At 43.0% G+C, this 22868-nt stretch overlaps 1 protein-coding gene across 2 annotated transcripts; it reads left to right on the top strand.

Annotated features, from left to right (window-relative positions):
• Nucleotides 1-18359: 18359 nt before the first annotated feature.
• On the top strand, nt 18360-21514 carry LOC125715165 (immunoglobulin lambda-1 light chain-like). 2 transcript variants are annotated; one of them, XM_048986461.1, is made up of 4 exons: nt 18360-18564; nt 18720-19011; nt 20098-20132; nt 20967-21514. In XM_048986461.1, exons 1-4 carry the CDS (start codon nt 18375-18377, stop codon nt 21293-21295), a joined length of 846 nt encoding a protein of 281 aa, XP_048842418.1. In that variant the 5' UTR covers nt 18360-18374; the 3' UTR covers nt 21296-21514. The 2 variants fall into 2 exon arrangements, with proteins under 2 accessions (XP_048842418.1, XP_048842417.1); XM_048986460.1 differs by having other exon boundaries at nt 20095-20132.
• The last annotated feature ends 1354 nt before the right edge of the window (nt 21515-22868 follow it).

Genomic DNA, 22868 nt, shown 5'->3' with positions numbered 1-22868 from the left:
TGTGGTGGTGGTTGTTCTACATCCATTGACTAGATGGCTAAAACTGAAGACCCCTGCTGTAGTGAACAAAGCTGCTTAAAAACAATTGAGTAACAGGTGAGGTTTTGCATTTGTTTTATCAGAAGCTTTTATCCAAAGCAGCATTTCTGAGGAAGCAGAAACAGACAGTCCTTGTCACAGATGGGTTTTAAGGGTCTTGCTTTGGGACCCAATGGAGAAATCTTTCTGCCAACCCTGGCATTTAAACCAACAACCTTCTGATCATGGCACAGTGTTCTAACCCTGGAGCCCTCAAGGAAACCTGCATTCATGCTGCAAGGAAGTTTAAGATATACATGTAGATGGTGCTGCCTTCCCTCATTTAGGTTGCCAGCAATCGCTGTTCTCCATGTTCAAGCCTAAGGACCGTAGCCTGTTACATTGTGATTGTTTCACAAATATACGTCTGTATTGCCCAGGTGATGAAATGGCTACTAAAATGCTGTGTTTTCCGTCACATAATTAAGATAAGTGGATCATGTGCTGCCCAGTGAAGGCAAGATGAAATTGGCTGAGAAGCTGGTGCCCCCTGAGAAGTTGGCAGCCTAAGTGGCCAGCCCTCCTTGTAGGTTTGATTCCCACCCTGTTCCTGTGTTTGCGCGGATTTCTTCTGGAGACTCCTCCACACCTAGACGGTTTTAAATTTAGGCTTCGTCTCATTTGCCCCGTGCACTAAGTCGACACTTACACACTACCGCACTTGGTGTGCACATTCATGTGCTCAGCACAAGTAATAAGCCAGGTGCAGAGAATTTGATGTTCACTTTATCCACACTTTGGTAAATACTGCATGCAAGCAGTCTGGACCTCATCAGTAACGACTAACTTTGACATCGAAAACAAAGAATTCTGTCAGCTAATCAGAGTCCAACGTATCTCTAAAGAACATTATATTTAAGTGTCTAAAATTATATCCAATGTTTACGTAGCCTAGGCTATAGTGAAGGTCCTCCCAAACACAACCAATACAAATGATAGCATGGCTGTACAGTCATGGCCGGATCTAAAATTGGGCAGGGATGGGCAATGCCCACCCAAATTTCTGCTCTGCCCACCCAATTGGTCAACTTTAGTATGCGCCACCTGAATCTGCCAGTCAATTTATTTCATTCGTCCCGTCAGATATTCTGCAAAGCATTGGTGGTCGCCTGTGAAAGTGGAGGAGGAATTTTACCTTATTCTTATTAAAGCTCCTTCTTGTTAAAATCTATCTTTTGTCGCTATCTTTTGTATAAGGTTGTGTTGAATAGGGATCTTTAGATAGTTAGCCAGCTAACATTACTGTTGGCTAGGAAGCTCACTACAGAACAGAAAGTGAAGCCCCCGTATCTGATGATTTGGTAACGACGGTCTCATTGTAATTTATTAATTAAACTTTACCTTAGAATGCAAGTACACGAAAATCAAGTAATTGATAGTGTTCGCTACTATCCACGGTTTCGGATCTCCGTGATAGGTCTTGGATCGAATCCCTGGCGCATACGGGGCACTATTGTATATTTAACATTTGACAGTTTGCTAACTTTGATATCATCACAGGGTTCGGTCGCTGGCTGGAGTGAGATTTTTCATTCGAGACAAGTCTAGACACACGCACACGTATTTACATGTATACAATGGTTTTATTACCTCAATAAATAACAATAATAGTCTGTAGGGTTTGCAAACTCCCCAAGGATGGAGCGCCAACCCATCGCAGGGCACACACACACCATTCACTTCACACATGCACACCTACGGGTAATTTGGTAACTCCAATTAGCCTCAGCATGTTTTTGGACTGTGGGGGAAGCCGGAGTATCCCGTTAGTGCTCAATATAAGGTTACCCGGTTAGACAGATTACGTGCTATAAGTATAATTCACTTTAACGTGCTGCTTTTAACCATTTGTAGTACGTTATCTGTGACCCTCTTTCTCTATAATGAAAGTTCAAGCGTATGTCAATATTTCTAATTGTGTATAATTGAAAATAAAAAAATGCGTTCGTTTTATTTTATTCATAAACGGTATCTGTTATAGTTACAGTACTGTAGCGGCGGGAAGTGCTACTATCAGGGACGGATTATGGACCGGGCCAGCGAGGCCGCTGCCCAGGGGCCCTTGGGGTGCAGGGGGCCCGTGGGGCCCCTAGCCCAAAACAATTTGCAACGCTTATCAACAATGAATTTTCTTTGTCTATTTTAGAGGGCCTACATTCTTTGATCCTCTGCCTACAAGGGCCCCTGACCCTATAGGGAGGGCGTTTGGCTGCCAAGGGCCCTTGAATTGTGGTGGTTGTGGTTGTGGTGGTGGTGCTGGTGGTGGTGGGGGCCCTCGCAAACGTTTTGCTCAGGGGCCCACTCAACCCATAATCTGTCCCTGGCTACTATATATAAAGCTGTAATGATTTGAGACAGAACTTAATATCACGTCCAGGTAACTGCTGGGATTGCGTTCAACAATACATCCTGGAACAGGTGTTTTCTCCGTTATGTCTTACATTCGCCCACCGGACCGCGTACTAACTACACTGAACAAAAATATAAACGCAACACTCTTGTTTCTGCTCCCATTTTTCATGAGATGGACTTAAAGATCTACAATTCATTCCAGATACACAATATTACCATTTCTCTCAAACATTTCTCACAAATCAGTCTAAATGTGTGATAGTGAGCACTTCTGCTTTGCTGAGATAATCCATCCCACCTCACAGGTGTGCCACATCAAGATGCTGATCTGACATCATGGGTAGTGCACAGGTGTACCTTATACTGCCCACAATAAAAGGCCACCCTGGAATGTGCAGTTTTTTGCTTTATTGGGGGTCTGGGGACTCAGAACCGGTCAGTATCTGGTGTGACCACCATTTGCCTCATGCAATGCAACACATCTTCTTCGCATAGAGTTTATCAGATTGTCAATTGTGGCCTGTGGAATGTTGGTCCACTCCTCTTCAATGGCTGTGCGAAGTTGTTGGATATTAGTGGGAACTGGTACACGCTGTCGTATACGCCGGTCAAGCACATCCCAAACATGCTCAACGGGTGACATGTCCGGTGAGTATGCTGGCCATGCAAGAACTGGGACATTTTCAGCTTCCAAGAACTGTGTACAGATCCTTGCAACATGGGGCCGTGCATTATCTGTCTGAGTGGCTGGTCTCAGACGATCTTGGAGGTGAACCTGCTGGATGTGGAGGTCCTGGGCTGGTGTGGTTACACGTGGTCTGCGGTTGTGAGGCCGGTTGGATGTACTGCCATATTCTCTGAAACGCCTTTGGAGACGGCTTATGGTTGAGAAATGAACATTCAATGCACGAGCAACAGATCTGGTTGACATTCCTGCTGTCCGCATGCCAATTGCACGCTCCCTCAATGCTTGTGGCATCTGTGGCATTTTGCTGTGAGACAAAACTGCACATTCCAGGGTGGCCTTTTATTGTGGGCAGTATAAGGTACACCTGTGCACTACCCATGATGTCAGATCAGCATCTTGATGTGGCACACCTGTGAGGTGGGATGGATTATCTCAGTGTAACCAAGGTTAATATCACCCCCACACTTTAACGTTGCCGTAATGTGGGCTTTTAATATCTGGGTCAGTAATTATGTCTAGGTTCAACTCTCGGAGTGAATTGGTCACAACCACTAGTCGACAGGGAAAAACAGTAACAATTTTTTATTAACAATATTCCACGAGAATGAGAATCACGTTCGGAACAATGAAATAAGAATGAAATAAGAATAAACAATTCCTCCCTCCCTACAATAGTCCGTCAGAACATATGCAGTTCAGTTCACTTTAAATTCTCTGGTATACATATATAATAATACTAACCAAGTAGTTTACAAAAAAAACAAAGAAATGTATTAGACTGGAGATCTCATCTATCTTATCTGCGCCCAGGAGAAAACTGCATCCGCCGACTGGGAGGTAGGCTGACTGGTTTCGAACGTAGCTGGGCACTTCACAGCTCTAATACGTAGAATCGGTGGCTCGCCATCACATGTCGCAGAATATAACAAAGAAAAGAAAAGAAATCCAATCGGAGAATCGCTCGAAAGTTAACCCAACTAGATAATGCAACACGAGCGCTTCTGGTGCACTTATCAATGACAATAATTAAAATTTACTTTTAAACATAAACCCTTTTTTTCTTTCTTTCTTTCTCTTCTCTCACCTGATGCATAAATAAGCTTTTTCACCTGCAGCCGCTTCTCTCCCTCTCCTTTTCTTTTTTTCCCGCGATCCGAGAGACAACTCAGTTAACCCGGGCGATCGTGATAAAAGAGCTCAACCGAATTAAAGACAGTGCCATCTATGGGACTGGAGAACCACGACAACCTTGGTCCTGCTCACTTTAAGTGGGTTACATCCACCCCCTCTAAATGTGCATGCGTCCCGGCATGTACTCATTATCCACTTACACAGTAGTCACTCGACCAACCTCTAAAGGCGGCGAAAACTGAAATGTCTGTGGTAGGTCTAAAACCTTTGCAAAGGCCTGGTCAAGACCATTCAATATGGAGTGCATGACTAAGGTCAAGGGATTTCCTAGTGATTGGTAAGTAAGTCGATCGGGTTCTACCCTACATCTGGTTGATCTCCTCACTGTCGTTGCTCCCTGCTCTTCAATAAAGCTCCCTCTGGTATCTTCAGGCTCATGTCCTTTAAGTAGGTCGTTAAGTCCTTCTTCTCCCACCAGCTCCTTTCCGTCTCCATGCACATAAACTTTTGTGATCTCGCCTTCAGGTATGACTTGAGTCACAGCATTATCCTCTACTCCAGAGCTCATCCTGGCGGGTGAATCCTCTTGATCAACCAATGGAACGCCACCTCCTTCAGGCTTCCCTCCAGAGGAGTTAGGAACCTCGCCCTCACGACATTCCAATTGCCAGTCCCTTGAGGGTTGGAACACCTCAGCTTCCGGGCTCAATCTGGAGTCCCCATGGCTCAGTGTGGTCCACTGTCCACGTGAAGAGGATGTGGAGTACGTTTGAGGGATTTCATGTACAACAGTAACTGTCGGGAACGTCATCTCCTTCCGCACGTCCCCTGGACAGTAGTAATTATCTTCCTCACTCTCACGTGGATGTTCTAGCTCTTCATTCCCCTCAGGTGTTGAACTCTGAGCAGGTTTCACCATCTCTCTCTTCTGCTTTGGCTGAGCTACTTCAGCTTCAGTGGATGAAGTTAAGAAGCCACAAGGCAAGAGCAGGTCACGATGCAATGTCCTAATAGGACCATCAGCATTAACAGGAGTGATGACATAGACAGGAGAATCATTGATACGTTTAACTATTCTGTACACAGTTCGACTCCAACGATCAGCTATCTTGTGTTTACCCCGTACCCCAACATTTTTGACAAGGACACGGTCTCCCTCATCCAGGATAGTCTCTCTTACCTTCAGGTCATACCTCTCCTTGTTTTTCTGAGCGGTTCTATCACTATGCTCTACCGCAAGCTTGTAGCTCTCACGTAGACTTTCCTTGAGCCTCTTCACAAAATCAGTGTGAGTAACCCTACTCTGTCTTTCTGGGTTGAGTCCGAAAGCCACATCGATAGGAAGGCTTGGCTGTCTCCCAAACATTAATTGATAAGGAGAAAAGCCTGTAGTATCATTTTTGGTGCAATTATAAGCGTGAACCAAAGGTTGTACGTAGTCCCGCCACCTGACTTTATTCTCCTCCTCAAGAGTCCCAAGCATTTCCAAGAGCGTTCGGTTAAACCTCTCTACAGGATTGCCACGTGGGTGGTAAGGAGTAGTCCTCGTTTTCTTAATTCCCAACAACTAACACAGGTCTTTGATTACAGCCGACTCAAAATCTCGTCCTTGGTCACTATGTAGTCGTTCGGGTATGCCATAGTGAATAAAGAAGCTGTTCCATAATGTCTTAGCTACCGTCTTGGCCTTCTGGTCTGAGGTGGGAACTGCGATAGCATATTTAGTAAAATGGTCGGTTATGACCAGGATGTTCTTTGTGCCATGACTATCAGGTTCCAAAGTCAGGTAGTCCATGCAGACCAGCTCAAGTGGTCTGCTGGTCCTAATATTTACAAGACGAGCAGTTCTCTCAGCCTTAGCCTTACGTCGTACACATCTTTCACAAGTCCTCAACTTCTCATCCACATCCTTGGACATCTTTGGCCAATAGAAACGCGCACGGACAAGATCTATAGTCCTCTCAAACCCCATGTGTCCTACTAGATCATGGAGACCTTCCAAAGCTCTCTCACGATACTTCCTGGGGAGAACTAGCTGGAAAATTGTTTCACCCCTATTCATCCTCCTCCTGTAAAGAACAGCATTTTCAATTACAAGTTGATCCTGGACTCGAAGCATGAGTTGGACTTCCCTTTCTTCATTCTGTCTAGTACGGTAGGACAGACGTTTTCCTGTAGTGATAATGTCAATGACCCTGCTGATTGCTGGATCAGCTCTCTGTTCAACAGCCCACTCCTGCTGTGAAATTCTGGGAAGGGTACTGGACCCTGAAAGTAAATCAGCATGGGTAAACTCAGCTGGGATGGCACTTACATCCATGGCAAGGGATTCGACAATAACGGATGAGTGATTATTCTTGTCCTCTGTACTGAAAGCCTTGTCTACCTCGTGTCTCTGGCAAACAGCATTGATCGCTTCTTTTGGAAAAGTGGCCCCACTCTCCTCCTGTAGGAACTTTGACAAGAACTGGAGCACCCTATCATCTTCAGCTTTAACACTGTAGTCTGTCTCATCCAAGTCATGCGGGCGCCTAGATAAGCCATCTGCATCTTGATTTCTTTTACCAGCCCTATACTGGATGCTGAAATTGAAATTGGACAGGGCTGCTAGCCACCGATGGCCTGCAGCATCAAGTTTGGCAGATGTTAACACGTAGGTCAAGGGGTTGTTATCAGTAATGACAACAAACTCAGCCCCATAAAGATAGTCAGATAATTTGTCAGTAATTGCCCACTTAAGGGCAAGAAACTCCAGCTTGTGAGTAGGGTACCTCCTCTCACAATTTGATAACCCCCTACTGGCATAAGCAATGACCCTCATCTTCCCATCTTGTTGCTGATACAGAGCCGCCCCAAGGCCACTAAGACTGGCATCTGTATGTAAAATATATGGCAGCTTAGGATTGGCAAAACCGAGGATTGGAGCAGTTGTGAGCTTCTCAATGAGAATTCTGAATGCCTGCTCGCACTCAGCTGTCCACCTCTCAGCAAATGGTGACTTAAGGTCAGTGTTAAGGAAAGACTTAGTTTTGCATTTTCTTCTTGCAGGAATATAACCAGCAGTTAGATCATTAAGAGGCCTCACAATTTTAGAGAAGTCCCTGATAAATCTTCGATAATACCCTGCAAACCCAAGGAAGGACTTCAGCTCCTTGATGTTGTTGGGCCTGGGCCAAGTGGTGAGCGCAGAAATCTTGTCAGGGTCAGTTTCTACACCATTTTCCGAGACAACATGTCCCAAGTATCTTACTGACTTCATAAAGAAATGACATTTTTCAGGTGACAACTTGAGACCAAACTCTTTTAGTCGGTTCAGGACTCGCATGAGCCTCTCCTCATGTTCCTCAAGGGTAGCAGAGAACACAATGAGGTCATCTAGGAAAACTAAAACTTCCTTGAAATTTGAGGAGCCCATACATTTTTCCATAACCCTCTGAAATGTGCTTGGAGCATTAGTTACCCCTTGCGGCATCCTATTAAATTCCCAAAATCCCATGGGAGTGACAAAGGCTGTTTTGGGTTTGTCCTCCTCTTCCATCTCTACCTGATAAAACCCCGATTTCAAGTCCATGACAGAAAACCACCTCGATCCTGTCAGAGCTGTAAAGGTTTCCTCAATGTTTGGTAAGGCGTAGGCATCCCTGATTGTCTGAGCGTTCAATTTCCTGTAATCAATGCAAAGTCGAATCTTGCCATTTTTCTTTTTCACTACTACAACTGGTGAAGCAAATGGGCTTTCAGATTCCCTTATGATGTTAGCATCATACAGCTCTTTCAAGTGGAGCCGCACAGCTTCATAATCAGATGGGTGGATAGGTCTTGCCCTCTGCTTAAAGGGAGTTGGATCTGAAAGGCGGATCTTGTGCTTGACTGCAGTCGTATGGCCATAGTCAAGGTCATCCTTTGCAAAGACTTCAGGAATTGAGTTCAACCTTCTTGTAACTCTCTGCTTCCACTCCGGTGAGAGGGGGGATTCACTGAAATCAAAAGTGATGGCGTCTCCTAGAGCCGCTGAGTGTACTGTGTAACATGTAGTTGCGCTAGTGGACTGTGCTGCCCGATTTTCAGCTTGATCTCCACTCATCAAGGGGGTAAGTGGACAAACAGAGAACGGAACTATGAGTTCTGCTAAGGTACCCTGTGCTGGCACTGTCACATCACGTGTCGTTTCATTCTTGAGTAAAATGGGTACTTTAAATGAGGTCCATCTGGGGCTTGACATGATATAACTGTAAAAGGTCAACCCATTTGGTAAGCATGAATGAGTGGAGAGATCAACCAATAAGGGAACACCGGGAAGACTATTGACATTCCTCGTATATCCATCCAACACCATTTTCTGACCTGCTGGGATAACTATGCTTCTTTTGCATTGAAGTTTGACCTTACCCACCTTGCCATTTCCCCGACTTTTGTTCTTATACAGGCTACGCAGGTGCTGGATCAACACAGCATATGTGCAGTTCTCAAGGACCGACTCACTTGTCCCTTCATCGAAACCTTCATACAAAACATCCAGTGCATTAGTGCCAATCAGAACAGGGAACTGAATGGTGGCTCTGGAATCAGGAACGATGAGAGCCAGCGTGCTGACTACCTCCGGCTTTCCTGTAAAATCTTCGGGAAAAAGAATGTCAATTTCAATATAGCCCAGATAGGGCACTCTCTGTCCTGCTGCTCCCTCTATTTCAAGGAGGTTACCCAAGGGGCCAACTGGATAAGAGGCTAAATGGGTGTCATGAAATGACTTGGAAATTGTGGTCACTTGTGAGCCCGTGTCAATGAGACACTCACATTGGACTCCTCCAACAGTAATATTAACCGATGATTTAGATCCAACTAACCCACTCATGAATTCATCTTTATAAGGCCTGATGGAATGACAGTTGAATTTCCGGTTCTTCCACTCACCTCTGGGACTATTCTTCCCCTCATAGGCCCCAGTATGTCCCTCTACCGGAGCCTGGTCCAGTTTAAAGGGGAGTCCTGCCTTGCCTTCCACTCACCTTGCTTGGCTTTCAGTTCCTTATATTTACGATCAACAGCAACCTTATTGATGGAGTTTTCGCATGTTCTGGCAATATGGCCATCTTCTCCACACCTAAAACAGAACCAGGCCTTGGGCTGAGCTCTAGGTGTAGCCTGGGGAGTCACTTGGTGAGTCTGTGCTTCAGCTCTGGGTGTGCATGTATCCTTGCTGGCTTCAGGGGCTATTGCTTCACGCCTCCTCTCTCTCTTGGATACCTTGGCATTGAGCTGAATTTTCAGCTCTGCAACCTGTTTCCTTAAGCTCTCGGTCTCAGAGATGTATGCTTGTAGTATACCTGCATTGCGGTCAGAGAGGCACGAGAAATCAGCTACAGATTGCGTATTCACTGAGGACTTCGCTTTGGAAACCCCCAAATGGTGGCGCATACGATCCAGTTTAGTAGCTCTTTTGTCTTCCTCTGTCCTCAGCTGCATCAAAAGTTCAGCAAAGTCAAGAGACTCGTCCGTTTTCAGCTCTAGCCGAAGGACAAGATCATGGTCCCAACAGCCACGCTTGAACTGCTTTATCAGGTGACGGTTGACTTCTGATGGTCTTACTCCATTCCTTTTCACTGCAGTATTGAGTAATACTTGCAACCTCTGCAGAAAACTAGATCCTTTCTCACCTGGGTCCTGGTTTGTGTTCAGGAATTTGGCAAATATCTCTTCACCATCCTCCACGAGACCATAAGCAGACTCCAATAGCCTCATGTAGTCCCTGGGGTGAGCAGAGGAGCCTAACTGCCTCACAACATCTGAGGCTGGGGGAAGTAAACTCTCTAGTATTTTCCTCCGCTGTACTTCTATAGGGACGGGGTCTTGGAACATCAACTCTATATGGAGCAGCCATGTTTCAAAATCAACCTCGCCCGGCGGCTTAGGTGATCTACCAGAGAAGGGGCGTAGCCATTTGGATTGATTTTGAGTAGGGACATCAGTTTTTATTACATGTTCGACAATAATACGCCTCACTTCTGGCGGGTTTATCACCTCCTCGTCTAACGTTTCAGCTCTGATGGGAGCAACACTCTCCTTCGCTACAGGTTTTAATCCCGTCTTCGCTGGTGGAAGAGCCTTCCGGGGTGGGAGGGGCTCTCTATAGCCAAGTGTTTTTTTAGATCTTTGAATCAGGGGTGTCACACTATGATCAGAATCGACACCGTCATCAGCACTACTACTGTTGCCTGAGCTTTGTAAAGTTGCAGCGATGTCATCTTCCTTATCAGTTTGGGAGGTGCCAACCAAAGCAATTGACTGCTCTGTACTAATACCATACACCCGTTGAATATCCATGTCTGAAACAGGAATCAATTTACCCAGTATAGATAAATTATTTTGCAAAAAAAAGAAAAATATATCAATTAAAACAATAAAATAAATTCACTTACGTATCAATATCTATTACAACACATTGAAATGGGAATGACTAGCTTGATTGTGCCCAAAACACTCCTGGCTGGCTCGCCACAAAGTGTTCTATGTAACCAAGGTTAATATCACCCCCACACTTTAACGTTGCCGTAATGTGGGCTTTTAATATCTGGGTCAGTAATTATGTCTAGGTTCAACTCTCGGAGTGAATTGGTCACAACCACTAGTCGACAGGGAAAAACAGTAACAATTTTTTATTAACAATATTCCACGAGAATGAGAATCACGTTCGGAACAATGAAATAAGAATGAAATAAGAATAAACAATTCCTCCCTCCCTACAATAGTCCGTCAGAACATATGCAGTTCAGTTCACTTTAAATTCTCTGGTATACATATATAATAATACTAACCAAGTAGTTTACAAAAAAAACAAAGAAATGTATTAGACTGGAGATCTCATCTATCTTATCTGCGCCCAGGAGAAAACTGCATCCGCCGACTGGGAGGTAGGCTGACTGGTTTCGAACGTAGCTGGGCACTTCACAGCTCTAATACGTAGAATCGGTGGCTCGCCATCACATGTCGCAGAATATAACAAAGAAAAGAAAAGAAATCCAATCGGAGAATCGCTCGAAAGTTAACCCAACTAGATAATGCAACACGAGCGCTTCTGGTGCACTTATCAATGACAATAATTAAAATTTACTTTTAAACATAAACCCTTTTTTTCTTTCTTTCTTTCTCTTCTCTCACCTGATGCATAAATAAGCTTTTTCACCTGCAGCCGCTTCTCTCCCTCTCCTTTTCTTTTTTTCCCGCGATCCGAGAGACAACTCAGTTAACCCGGGCGATCGTGATAAAAGAGCTCAACCGAATTAAAGACAGTGCCATCTATGGGACTGGAGAACCACGACAACCTTGGTCCTGCTCACTTTAAGTGGGTTACATCAGCAAAGCAGAAGTGCTCACTATCACACATTTAGACTGATTTGTGAGAAATGTTTGAGAGAAATGGTAATATTGTGTATCTGGAATGAATTGTAGATCTTTAAGTCCATCTCATGAAAAATGGGAGCAAAAAAAAAGTGTTGCGTTTATATTTTTGTTCAGTGTATGTTTAGTAACAAGTAAGTCCTTATACGCAGTTATACTACCCTCTAGCGCCCAACCCCGGTATTACAACCCGCTCACTAAAGCACAGCCTCCCCCCTGTAAAGATTGCGTTAACGTAGAACTAACATGGTTTTTCATTACCTAGGAATGTACATATACAAATAATATTCTTTGAACTTAAACTGAACTCCTGCTAACTCATTCCAGCACACAATATTTCAAATAACCAAGAGTTGCTAACAGTCTCTGAGAACATCTGAATATTGTGCGTGTGAAGTCCACCTTTGACTGGCGCGACCTTACTGTGCTCTCCACTGCACCCAACATTGCAGGGCTCTTCCTTTGTTTTGTGTTTTGTCGAACTTCACTCAGCACCGGTTCCTCTGGACACAGCTTGGATGGTTCTGTTAATTTCACTCTTAATTTACAAGTATATACTCAAAACGCCTGCCTTTCCGGACACCCGGATGCCAATGTTTCTTGTCTAGACATAATTTGGCCCACATGTCACCACACCGCTCTTCCATCACCCAATGTCACTTTGTATGACAGTGGTTCCGTCACTGTGTTTATGACCCCAGCTACCCATTTTGATCCACAGCCAAAGTTTCTGGTCCTCACCAGATGTCCCACCACAATTCTTCTTTCTTTTACTGAGGCATCATGGCATTCCGTTTCTTTTCCTTGTCTCACTTGTATTTTTCTGGATTAGATCTGGATTAACCAAGTCTAATGCTGAACTCATCTTCCAGCCAAGCGACATTCCAGCAGGAGATAATACAGCAGTAGACTGTATATAGTCACTCTGTAACTGAACAAAACTGTAACTGAAAAAATATAAACTTTTGTTGCCAATTCTCCACTGCGACATTTTTTTTGCTAATTACCCAAACGCTTTTGCTGTAGCTAATTTTAGGTTTATTATGGAATAATGTAGATTTGGTGTAAGATTTTTCTCGTGAGCGGTGGACGTCTGAAAGCGTGAGTGTCACGCCAGATGTATGAGAGTTGGCAGCCCTGCAGCGCTATTTATGAACTAAATGATTCTGAGTTTCTTGCTCATTCTAATGTCCTAACAGCAAACACAGTGGGGTGAGAATTGTGACTGACACAAATGGCATTTACCGCTGCGTTATCAGCGTCGCTCCTTGTGCTATGCTATAAAGCTACTGCAGTTTTCACAATCAAATAGGATAATCTTTATTAAAAATAGACGACATCCATCCATCCATCCATTTTCTGTAACAGCTTTTCCAATTCAGTGTCGCGAGGGGTCCGGAGCCTATTCCAGCGGCTACAGGCACAAGGCTGGGAAGAACCCAGGATGGGCCGTCAGCCCATCGCAGGACACACACAACACCATTCACACCCACACGAACAATTTGGCAAAACCAGATCACCTTAACATGGACTGTGGGGGGAAACCGTAGAAGCTGAAGTAAAATGTCAATGACAAGGGAAGAATACGCAAACTCAGAATCACAATAGCTTTATCAGCCAAATATGTTTACATATTAAGGGAATTTGACTCAAATCTCACACATTAATTGGCCGTGAGACACACGCATTTCAACCATTTCACACGCTCACGCGTCACACTTATTCCAGTGGTCACACTAAGAAGTGCGCAGGCATGCGGAATGCAGTTTCCCAAGCAGTTCATAACTGACCCGAGTTAATATCCACCCACCAGCCAATCATAAAATACCATTTGATGTTTCCAATGTAAGTTACGAGTGATCCGGCTGCAAACACGTTATTACATGGACGCGCACACAGATGAAGTGCAGAAAAGGTGGAAGCATAAGAGCAAGCTCCGATGAATGCGGTAGGCAGGGGTCTCAAGTCTCACGTATTAACAGTGAGACACGCGTCTCTCCCATAATGTAATCTACCTTAAAGGTTTTGCTGAATCTTAAGAGACTGGTGTATGCATATATGGAATTGATAACTGGTTACTATCTATACATGAAGTAAGTGGACTTACATGCGCGCATCCGTATGTAACCCGTATGTAATTGGACAGCCAAATATCAATCATTTGCTTGTGCTTTGCATGGCGAAGGATTTTTCTGTTTTCTTCTCACAAGGAAGCTTTATTGCTCATACGGTATTGATTATTTGGTTATATCATTTTGGGTAAATTTTAGCGGTTAATAATTGCCGTTCTGTGCTACTCGATTAAATAGACTTTAATTTTTTTTAGGTAGCGCTCATTATGTTATGGGTTTTTGTGTAAAGTGTTGTCTACAACAAGTGACTTTTTGATTTGGATGTAAAAACGGGTCTCAGTTGTATCTGCTGCAAAGCCCCAAGCCCTGTAACATCGTAGTGGGATTGTCTCCTGAAATGGTGCAAGGTGTCTAGGAGTTGTGGCAGTGTACCAGTAAGAACCTGATAGTGGAGCAATGGAATGAGCTCAAAACCCTGCTAGACCCTTTCTAAGACATCTTGACCACCAGGGATGAAGACTGCCGATCCACATCTCTGGTACAGCACCACACTGTATATAACTGTAGTTTAAAATTTTTCCATATCTTATCATGTATAAAAAGACCCCAAATGAACACTATAAGAGGACTACTTCATTACTATAAGCAAATTATTCAGTTCAGTTGAATTCAATTCAATTTCATTCAATTCTATTCAATTTTTGAAAACACTTAAGCTGTTTGATCCATATAAGTAGTTGATCACTATAAACAGTTTCTACTCTGTTTCACAGTTATAGAATTATGCTTTTTATATTTCAGTGTTAATGTATGCATTTTTTTCAAAGTATTACTTGCTGTTTTGTTCAAAAAAGAGACAGACTATCAGATTTGTGTTGGTTTTATTTCATTTACAATATGGGTATCGGTATCGGGCGTAAAAGAATGGTATCATGCCATTTCTAGTTATTTATCAAACAGAACTTATTTGATTCAACTGAAAGAATTTCTCTGCCAACTTAGGTGAAATGTGTGTTAGTTAAATATCACCAGTAATGATGTAAACTAATTTAAATTAGTCTGCATATTTAAATGTGTATGTAAGTTATAATCTGTTATATGTATCTTCATCAACAACCCAAACTGACCAGGGCAGCTCTAGAAGGGCAGGAATGTGGCGAACTGACTTGTTGGAAAGTTAGTGTTCTGTGATGGTGCCAAGTGGGAAGGTCACTAACCTCTCCTGTACAATCACCAGTTCTGCTGCTCATTTTTATTGGAAAAATTGCATGACTGTGTGTGTAATTATATATCTATGTTAGCACTGGGTGTGGCATAATTAGGCAGTTCCTCTAATTAAAAGGGGCATCCACGTAGATCCTGCCATCCATCCATCCATCTTCCAAACCATTTATCGTAGTGGGTCGCGGGGGGTCCGGAGCCTATCCCGGAAGCAATGGGCACGAGGCAGGGAACAACCCAGGATGGGGGGCCAGCCCATCGCAGGGCACACTCACACACCATTCACACACACATGCACACCTATGGGCAATTTAGCAACTCCAATTAGCCTCAGCATGTTTTTGGACTGTGGGGGGAAACCAGAGTACCTGGAGGAAACCCCACGACAACATGGGGAGAACATGCAAACTCCATGCACATGTGACCCAGGCAGAGACTCGAACCCGGGTCCTAGAGGCAACAGTGCTAACCACTGCACCACCATGCCGCCCCTAGATCCTGCCTTATAGTGAAATTCTGCAAAATTAATCCTGTCAGGCTCCAGAAGGAGGCGCCATATTCACATAATTTTTTTATTCTTTTACAAATTAATGGAAGACAACAATATAACTGAGGGAAATGTTTGACGATTTTCACAGTTTTTGCAGCACAAATGATGGTTACTATCCATGTCACACATTGTTAGTTTAGGTTCAGAAACTGCAGATTTTCTCAGGTTTTTCATACTCAGATTTGATATTTTTATCCTCTGTAATAATGGCCTTTCCATCATTTGTTCTGAGTATCAGTATGATTATTATAATGATTATTGAGTGTGATTAATGTTCATCGTTTGAGAGAGAAGTTGTTAACTGGCAGCACAAACCCACCTTGGTGAATGCAGACCTCGCTGATGGGACACTGCCCTGATAATGCCTCTCCGATTCGTTATTCTGATGCCGAATGGTGTGATCCCTCCAAGGGACTACGAGGGAAAGACAGCACCTCTACTCAAAGTAATAAAACACACACTGTGTAAAATGTTATATATCTTTCAATATTTAAACTGAATTACATTTTTACAGTTATATTTTCAATTTGTTCAGCTATAGGCCTGCTTGTATACAAAGCAACAATGGGCATAGTTAGAGGAGGTAAGGAGCAGGCACTGATTACAGTATGTTGCTGCACCCACTACACGACAAACTCAGGGATGAGAACCTGAGTACAGCCGTGTGGCGGACGATACCTCAGCACCACACTAGCCCGGATGGACCAGTGTGAGTTTTTTTTACGGTGGCTGGGGTGCCAATCCTGACACCAACCCCCAAATTTTTTCCCTGCAAGTTGGAGGACCTCCTCATGTGACCGGATGTAGATTAACGTCATACCCAGGATGAAGCAATTGCAGGTTAAGGGCCTTTGCTCAAGGGCCCGATGGAGTAGGATCACTCCAGGGATTCACGGGATTTGAATCCTAACCTCAGAGCCACCACTCCATCCATGGCCTAGTCAGCATGACATGCCGGTGATATCCAGGGCAGATACGTAGTCGGGATTATTCATAGTCATGCATCTGTCAGGTGAACTTGGATTATTACATGTACAATATAATAATCCATACCACAAGTATGTCTGCTGGGGTGTGGCATGAGGAAATGGTGTCCTGTAGTTGTGTTCTGGGCAAACAGCAACTCTGGACATAACAGACTTTGGATTTAACAGACTTTGGATATAACAGACTGCTTTTCCAGGCCCCTTGAAGTCCGTTATAACTGGATTTTACTGTATTAAATTATAATTGATCTGACACATAGGAAATAAAATGCTGTATTCAGTAAGCACAATGAACACTACTTCCGCGTTTAATTTGTCGGCCATTTTTTGCCAGCCATTTTTTCCAGTTTGGGCTGCTTTTTCCGTGTCACCCCTTGTGCATATTAGTTCTTGAAATTCTTCATATCCTTCTAATATGAGGTCCTGCTCCACTTGCGTGAAAAGCTGCACCCTTCCCTTCGTCATTTCATTGCAGCCTATCAGACTTGCTGATCAAGTTTTCTAGACCCGATATATATGGGCTTTTCAAAGAAGTAAGACTGAGAAAATGGAGATGCAGAAAACAGTGAGAAGAGGAACCGAAAGCAGACCCCCCCTCCACATCCTGCCCAAAAAACATAATTACCCTCTCTGAGCTCCACAGCCTCGCACCTGTCCCATTCAGCCCCCAGGGACACAATTTCTCACCTTGAAAATTCTAGACATTTATTATTTACTGTATAAATCAAAGTTACATTTTATTAATCTCATGTTACCTGTGCAAATAGGTTTACATATAAAGAGTAGAATTTGAAAATGCTGCATGTGAAATGGCAAAGGCAATTTTTTTACAGTTTAGCTGTTCTGCTGATTAAGCTGTTTGACTTTTTTTAAAATTTATTAATTATTAAGAAACAATTCAAATACTGCGGTCTTACAGGGTTTCGTTACCTTAATACCCAAGATATAGCCTTTCTAATCCTTAATGGACCAACGAAATCTGTGTATTCCATCCTCCCAATCACCATAGTGAATACTTACACTGAGCTGCTGATTTCTGGCTCCATTCTTTCATATAAATGGTGTTTTGTTTGCTTTTACCCTCTTTGTTACACATTGTTGACCATGTGAGTTTTAAAGAAACGAATGAAACCCGTACAACAGCCTGCATGCTTCTGCAGACCACTTTGACATTTCTAAGGCCCATGGTGCAGGACACTGTCCTTTGACCTGAGTGATCTGCTAGGACAGCTCAGCAAACATCTCTGCTCTTCATTTGCATACGCGCTGTAAGCTTGGGCTGTTCCTCGCCCAGCATGGGGGGGGGAACAGAAACAGAAAGGTGGGGAGGATGTGAAAACTGGACACCCTCCTACCGACTCTTCAGAAGCCGCAGCTGTGACACCTGTCCCCTGACTCCCCAGTCTCATTCTCCTAAATGTACAAACAGACATAAATATGTCCCCATACATTTTCACACTATAGATTTATGAAATAAAGCTTTAAATTGTAAATTCAGTGCTGAAATAATGAAACAATGAGTTACAGGACTGCATTTCATGAGACAAACGGAAGAGGAGTAGATAAAACACTTAGGATGTATTTAACACATTTCACCTAAAGCGTCCCATTCCATTCAACATCCATGACTATTAATTCAGTGCTGGGTTCCTGACCGGCTATCTGGTAAAATACAGGACATTTTTGAAACACCAGTTCACCTAAAACATTGGCCTTTATAACTTGGATGGAGTCCACATCACTAAGAAACTTGTTACACACAGAACCAGAGAAGAAATCAAGCCCCCAGCCCTGGGGGTGTGAGGTTACATTCCCCACTGAGGCATCAAACCACCAAAAAAAACCCATCTCTTGGTAATTATTTATAGCCACTGCATTCAAATGAGAAAACATTTCGAAAGATGTTTCCTGTGAAAGGAGCCCTGGGGGGAGGGGGTCTGCACTACAGTATATTAGCAGAAGATCATCTTAGCTGCACAGAAGTGAGTGACTGTGTCCTCTCAGCTCTGACCCCTCTGTCTGCCAAGACCCTGATGATCAGTATGAAGCTCAGCACAACCATACTCACCGTCACGATGGTGGCAATATCTGGTAAGGGGCTGGATACGTGAGAGGTGGTGATTTCTCTGTGAATATGAACAATATATGACCATTCATGCAGATTAGTAGTAGGTAACACGCTGATTGTTTCTTCATTTCAGACAGCCATATATTAACTGCTAAATTCTGTTTTGGTAAATGTGCAGGTTTGGAGGCCGCTGTCGTGCTGAACCAGGAGAAGTCCATGTCTTTGTCTCTAGGGGCAAATGCCAAAATATCTTGTTCAGTAATCAGCAGCAGCACTTGGGCCATTTCTTGGTATCAACAGAAGGCTGGAAGTGCTCCTCAGTTCCTGCTGGTTGATTCTACCAGAGCATCTGGATTGCCAGACAGGTTCACATATTCCGAGTCTGGGAGTCAGGAATACCTTCACATCAACGGCGTGAAGGCAGAAGATGAGGCAGTGTACTACTGTGCCTGTGTTGGCTGTGAGGGAGCCACAGTGAAACACTTCACTGCGACACTCATACAAAAACCCAAAGGGGAACCTAACCTGGGCACGGCCTCACAGTGAAACTTTGTCACCAAGCACAGGTCCGGTACAGCTGGAAATGGATCAGACACATCACCTCCACTGGATTAAAACAATTCCAAGAGCTTATTGGAGGATCTTCTAGATTAATCTCTTTACAGCACATCCACATTAGAGGCAACAATATGGGCTTTTGTGTGGCTATAAGTCATGGTGGGTCACCAGCTTTGAGGAAGGAACGAAACTCCATGTCCTGAGTGAGTACATAACACCCAAGTACCCTGAACACTACTACTGCAAGAGTGATCTATTTACAACCGATACACAATGAGCAGAATTAATACTATATACTATAAAGAATATCATGTTTGTTTGTTTCTTTATAGACGCATTTGACACCCTGGAATTTCTCCAATTTGGCAAATACAGGAAAAAAATGACCTGGAATTAAATAATACAGCATGTCTCCACATGCATGTATATCTTACAAAGTTAAAAATGCTTTTACAGTGTTCAGTATCTAGATATCTTTATATAGATATCTAGATTTATCTATATAAAATATATTTTATTATCAATTAATACACAAACACCATATACATCTTCCTGAGATCCAGCAATTCACTTCTGTCCTGTATAGTGGACATTGTGTTTTTCCTCATGTCTCTCATACTATATGTGTCGCTCCTTTAATTCACGTTGTTCCTCAAAGAGGATAATTATGGCTTTAAGATGACATCACATGTGTGTACTTTTGACCATCCCAACACTTTATTTAAGTATTTAAAAAATCTAAATTAATAAGCTTTTCTCCCACTGAATCTCTGGAAGATATAGTCATACTTCAAACCTGGGAATTTCTACCATTTGGCAAATACAAGAAATAAATGACCTGGGGTCAAATAACACCCCATGTACCTTCTATATATATGTTAAAAAGTAAAAAATACTTTTACAGTGTTCAGTATCTTGAAACGCTGACAATGCTGATCCACTGAGCGAAGCTGTACTCGACTGATGGTTTTTGTTAGGGTCTGTATCACTGTGTATGCAACCAGCTTTGGTGGGGGCACGATGCTGAATGTTGGTAAGTTGAGCTAATATCTCACCTTATACATATTTAATTGGCTCTGTCACTATTCACCTAATGACGGATGCTGGGATGAAAATCAACCTTTTCCCATAGATTACGGGTGTATCTGTAAACACTGATCTTTTATTTGACATCCTACCGATGACTCCGAATTGCTGATTTTGAGTACGGTTTTGACATACTGACAAATTTATTTTTCCTCAAGTGGTAAACTCGTTCATATTGCGAATATAGACTTCATTGTATGTCATTTACAAATCTAAAGTGACTCAATTTTATAAACAGTAGGTATTATAAGTGTAAACCACATAGCGTTTATATATCAGTACACATCAGTTGCACTACATTGATTGCTTTAACTCATTACGTACACTTACACTCTGCTGCCTAATAATCTATTATTTATGCTTTTAAATCAAAGGAAATATTAAAATTCAAAATACTTTTTATTAGACGATACAGTGTTAAAGTGCTCATTGAAAATGTACCTAAACTGATTTACACTAATCTAATCTAGCGATTTAAGTTTTCAGAAAAATATCTGTCTAACTGTTTAGATAGTTAAGTGTATTTCTATAGTGATATAAACGACTAGTAATTTAACTGAAAATGGACAATTTTATACAATGTCCTCGAAAGCTCTTTTAGTATTTTTAAAATAGATTAATAATGTATATTTTTATATTGCCGTGTAATTAATTTGTTCATATAATTTTGTTAATCAGAAGTATTTTTCGTTCCCACTCATACTGCCATTTAGGCTGTAAACTCTTAGTACGGCAGTGCCCGGAGCTGACGCATCGGTCTCCCTCGCTTGTCCCCCGGCAGGTCGCTCCCCGTCTCCCCCATCGCTGACACTCATGCCGCCCTCCCAGACTGAACTGTCTCAGGGAAAGGCCACTTTGGTGTGCATGGCGCAGGGCTTCTACCCGGACACGGCCACCGTGTCGTGGAGCGAAGGCGGCAGCACTCGGACGGGCAGCGAAGTGCAAACCGGCGCGGCGGAGCGGCGATCCGACGGCAAGTACTCGCTCATCAGCCTGCTGACCGTGACGGCGGCGCAGTGGAGCTCCGGGGTCTCCTACTCCTGCCAGATCAGACACTCCGCACTGAGCTCGCCGCTTAGCCGGAGTGTGAGCCAGACCGAGTGCCGGTAACTGCAGCTCAGCACCAGGCGAAGGCAGCGCATCACAATAAGCAATTTGATGTTAAGGCGCTTCCCAGTATTGTACTCGGCTTAAAGAAGCATGTGTGTGCTGATCGGTAAATGTATTTGTAAAATGTTACAGTCCGAGATGATCGGAAATAAAACGCTTTCAAGTTATTGCAAATGCGTAGATAAATGACAAGCTCAATAAAGGCAAAATACAAATGTCCGAGGTTAACTAATTAGCAGTTTGTTTTATAATTGCATGTGATTGAATGAGTTTGCATGGACTGGTGTGTCTGTTCGCAGCGAGTGTGTATACATATATCCACTTTCTCAGAGCATGAAATACAGCAATTATATACCGTAACTGTAATATTACACATGACAGATAATAAAAATGCCTGCATACACACTGTCCTAACAATCATTAAAATACGTGAACCGTAACAGCCCCGGCACCACGAACCTGGACGGACTATGAGTTTTTGGGGTCCGGTTTAACTCATCAGTATAGTAATACTAGTATTAATACTGCTATGACAATGTTAACACAACAACTGACAGACACTCATTAGACTGCGGTAAAGTAATTGCATGGTTTCATATTCGGATATTCGGATTTTGAACTTCATTAGCTGTCTTCGTGTGAGTGCCAAAGCAAAAATACTTGTACATTTTGTTTATTGACATTTAACACAATGAGCTCCCGCTTCACTGCTGTCAGAAAATAATGTGTTGTAATATTTATAAAATGCATTGATCTCCTTATCCGAACATGAGATAAGGGTCCGTCTCCAAATTACTTGTCTTTCAATGGGGGGGGGGGGGGGGGGGATATGAAATACTACAAAAAAAAAAAAAACATTTAACGGTTCATTGAAGTGTAACATAAATAGTAAAATTAAGTCACCTGGTATGTGGAAGGCTTGATTCACGTCTTATCAGGTCAACTTTGATTTTCTCTTAATTTTCAATAATTTTTACGTTTTGTAATGAAACATTATCAGTAGCTTCCGAATGGTTTACTCTATTGCTCTAAAACAAGTTGCTCTGCATAAAACATCCTCTTGAGGACCTAGTCCCAATCAGATTTTATCAGCTATAAGTTTGTCCTAATTTAAGTTATTGTTTTTGGTGCAAAAGAACCATTCGGTTATGAGCCGTCCACTATGATCCTAAAAATGAAGTTTCTCTACATCAGAAATCCTCCATATGAGCTACCCCCCCCCCCCCCCGCCCCCCCCCGTCAATAAAGGCAAAATACAAATTCCCGAAGTTTAATTAACTTTAAGGCGGGGATAGTTGGAAAACAAGCAGGGTAGTGGGTCCCGAACTGAAGCCTTAAAGTACTTAATGGTGCTTGGTCCTTCCTCAAATACTTTGTGCTTTTGTATTAGTTTCTGTAATTCACTATCTACAGCACCCCCTACTGTCTTTACAGAGAATATTAATCTCCAATTTAACTGGCGTGCAGCCTGTTTCTTCCTAATAAAGTTGGCCGATCTCCTTTTATAACCATGAGAGGCAGCATTGCTTTCTGTATTCCATACTGTACCTCCACCCCCACTTGTCCTAACACT

This window comes from Brienomyrus brachyistius, chromosome 19 (genome assembly GCF_023856365.1).
Source record: "Brienomyrus brachyistius isolate T26 chromosome 19, BBRACH_0.4, whole genome shotgun sequence".
Classification (NCBI taxonomy): domain Eukaryota; kingdom Metazoa; phylum Chordata; class Actinopteri; order Osteoglossiformes; family Mormyridae; genus Brienomyrus; species Brienomyrus brachyistius.
This window is presented reverse-complemented; position numbering and strand designations above follow the sequence as displayed.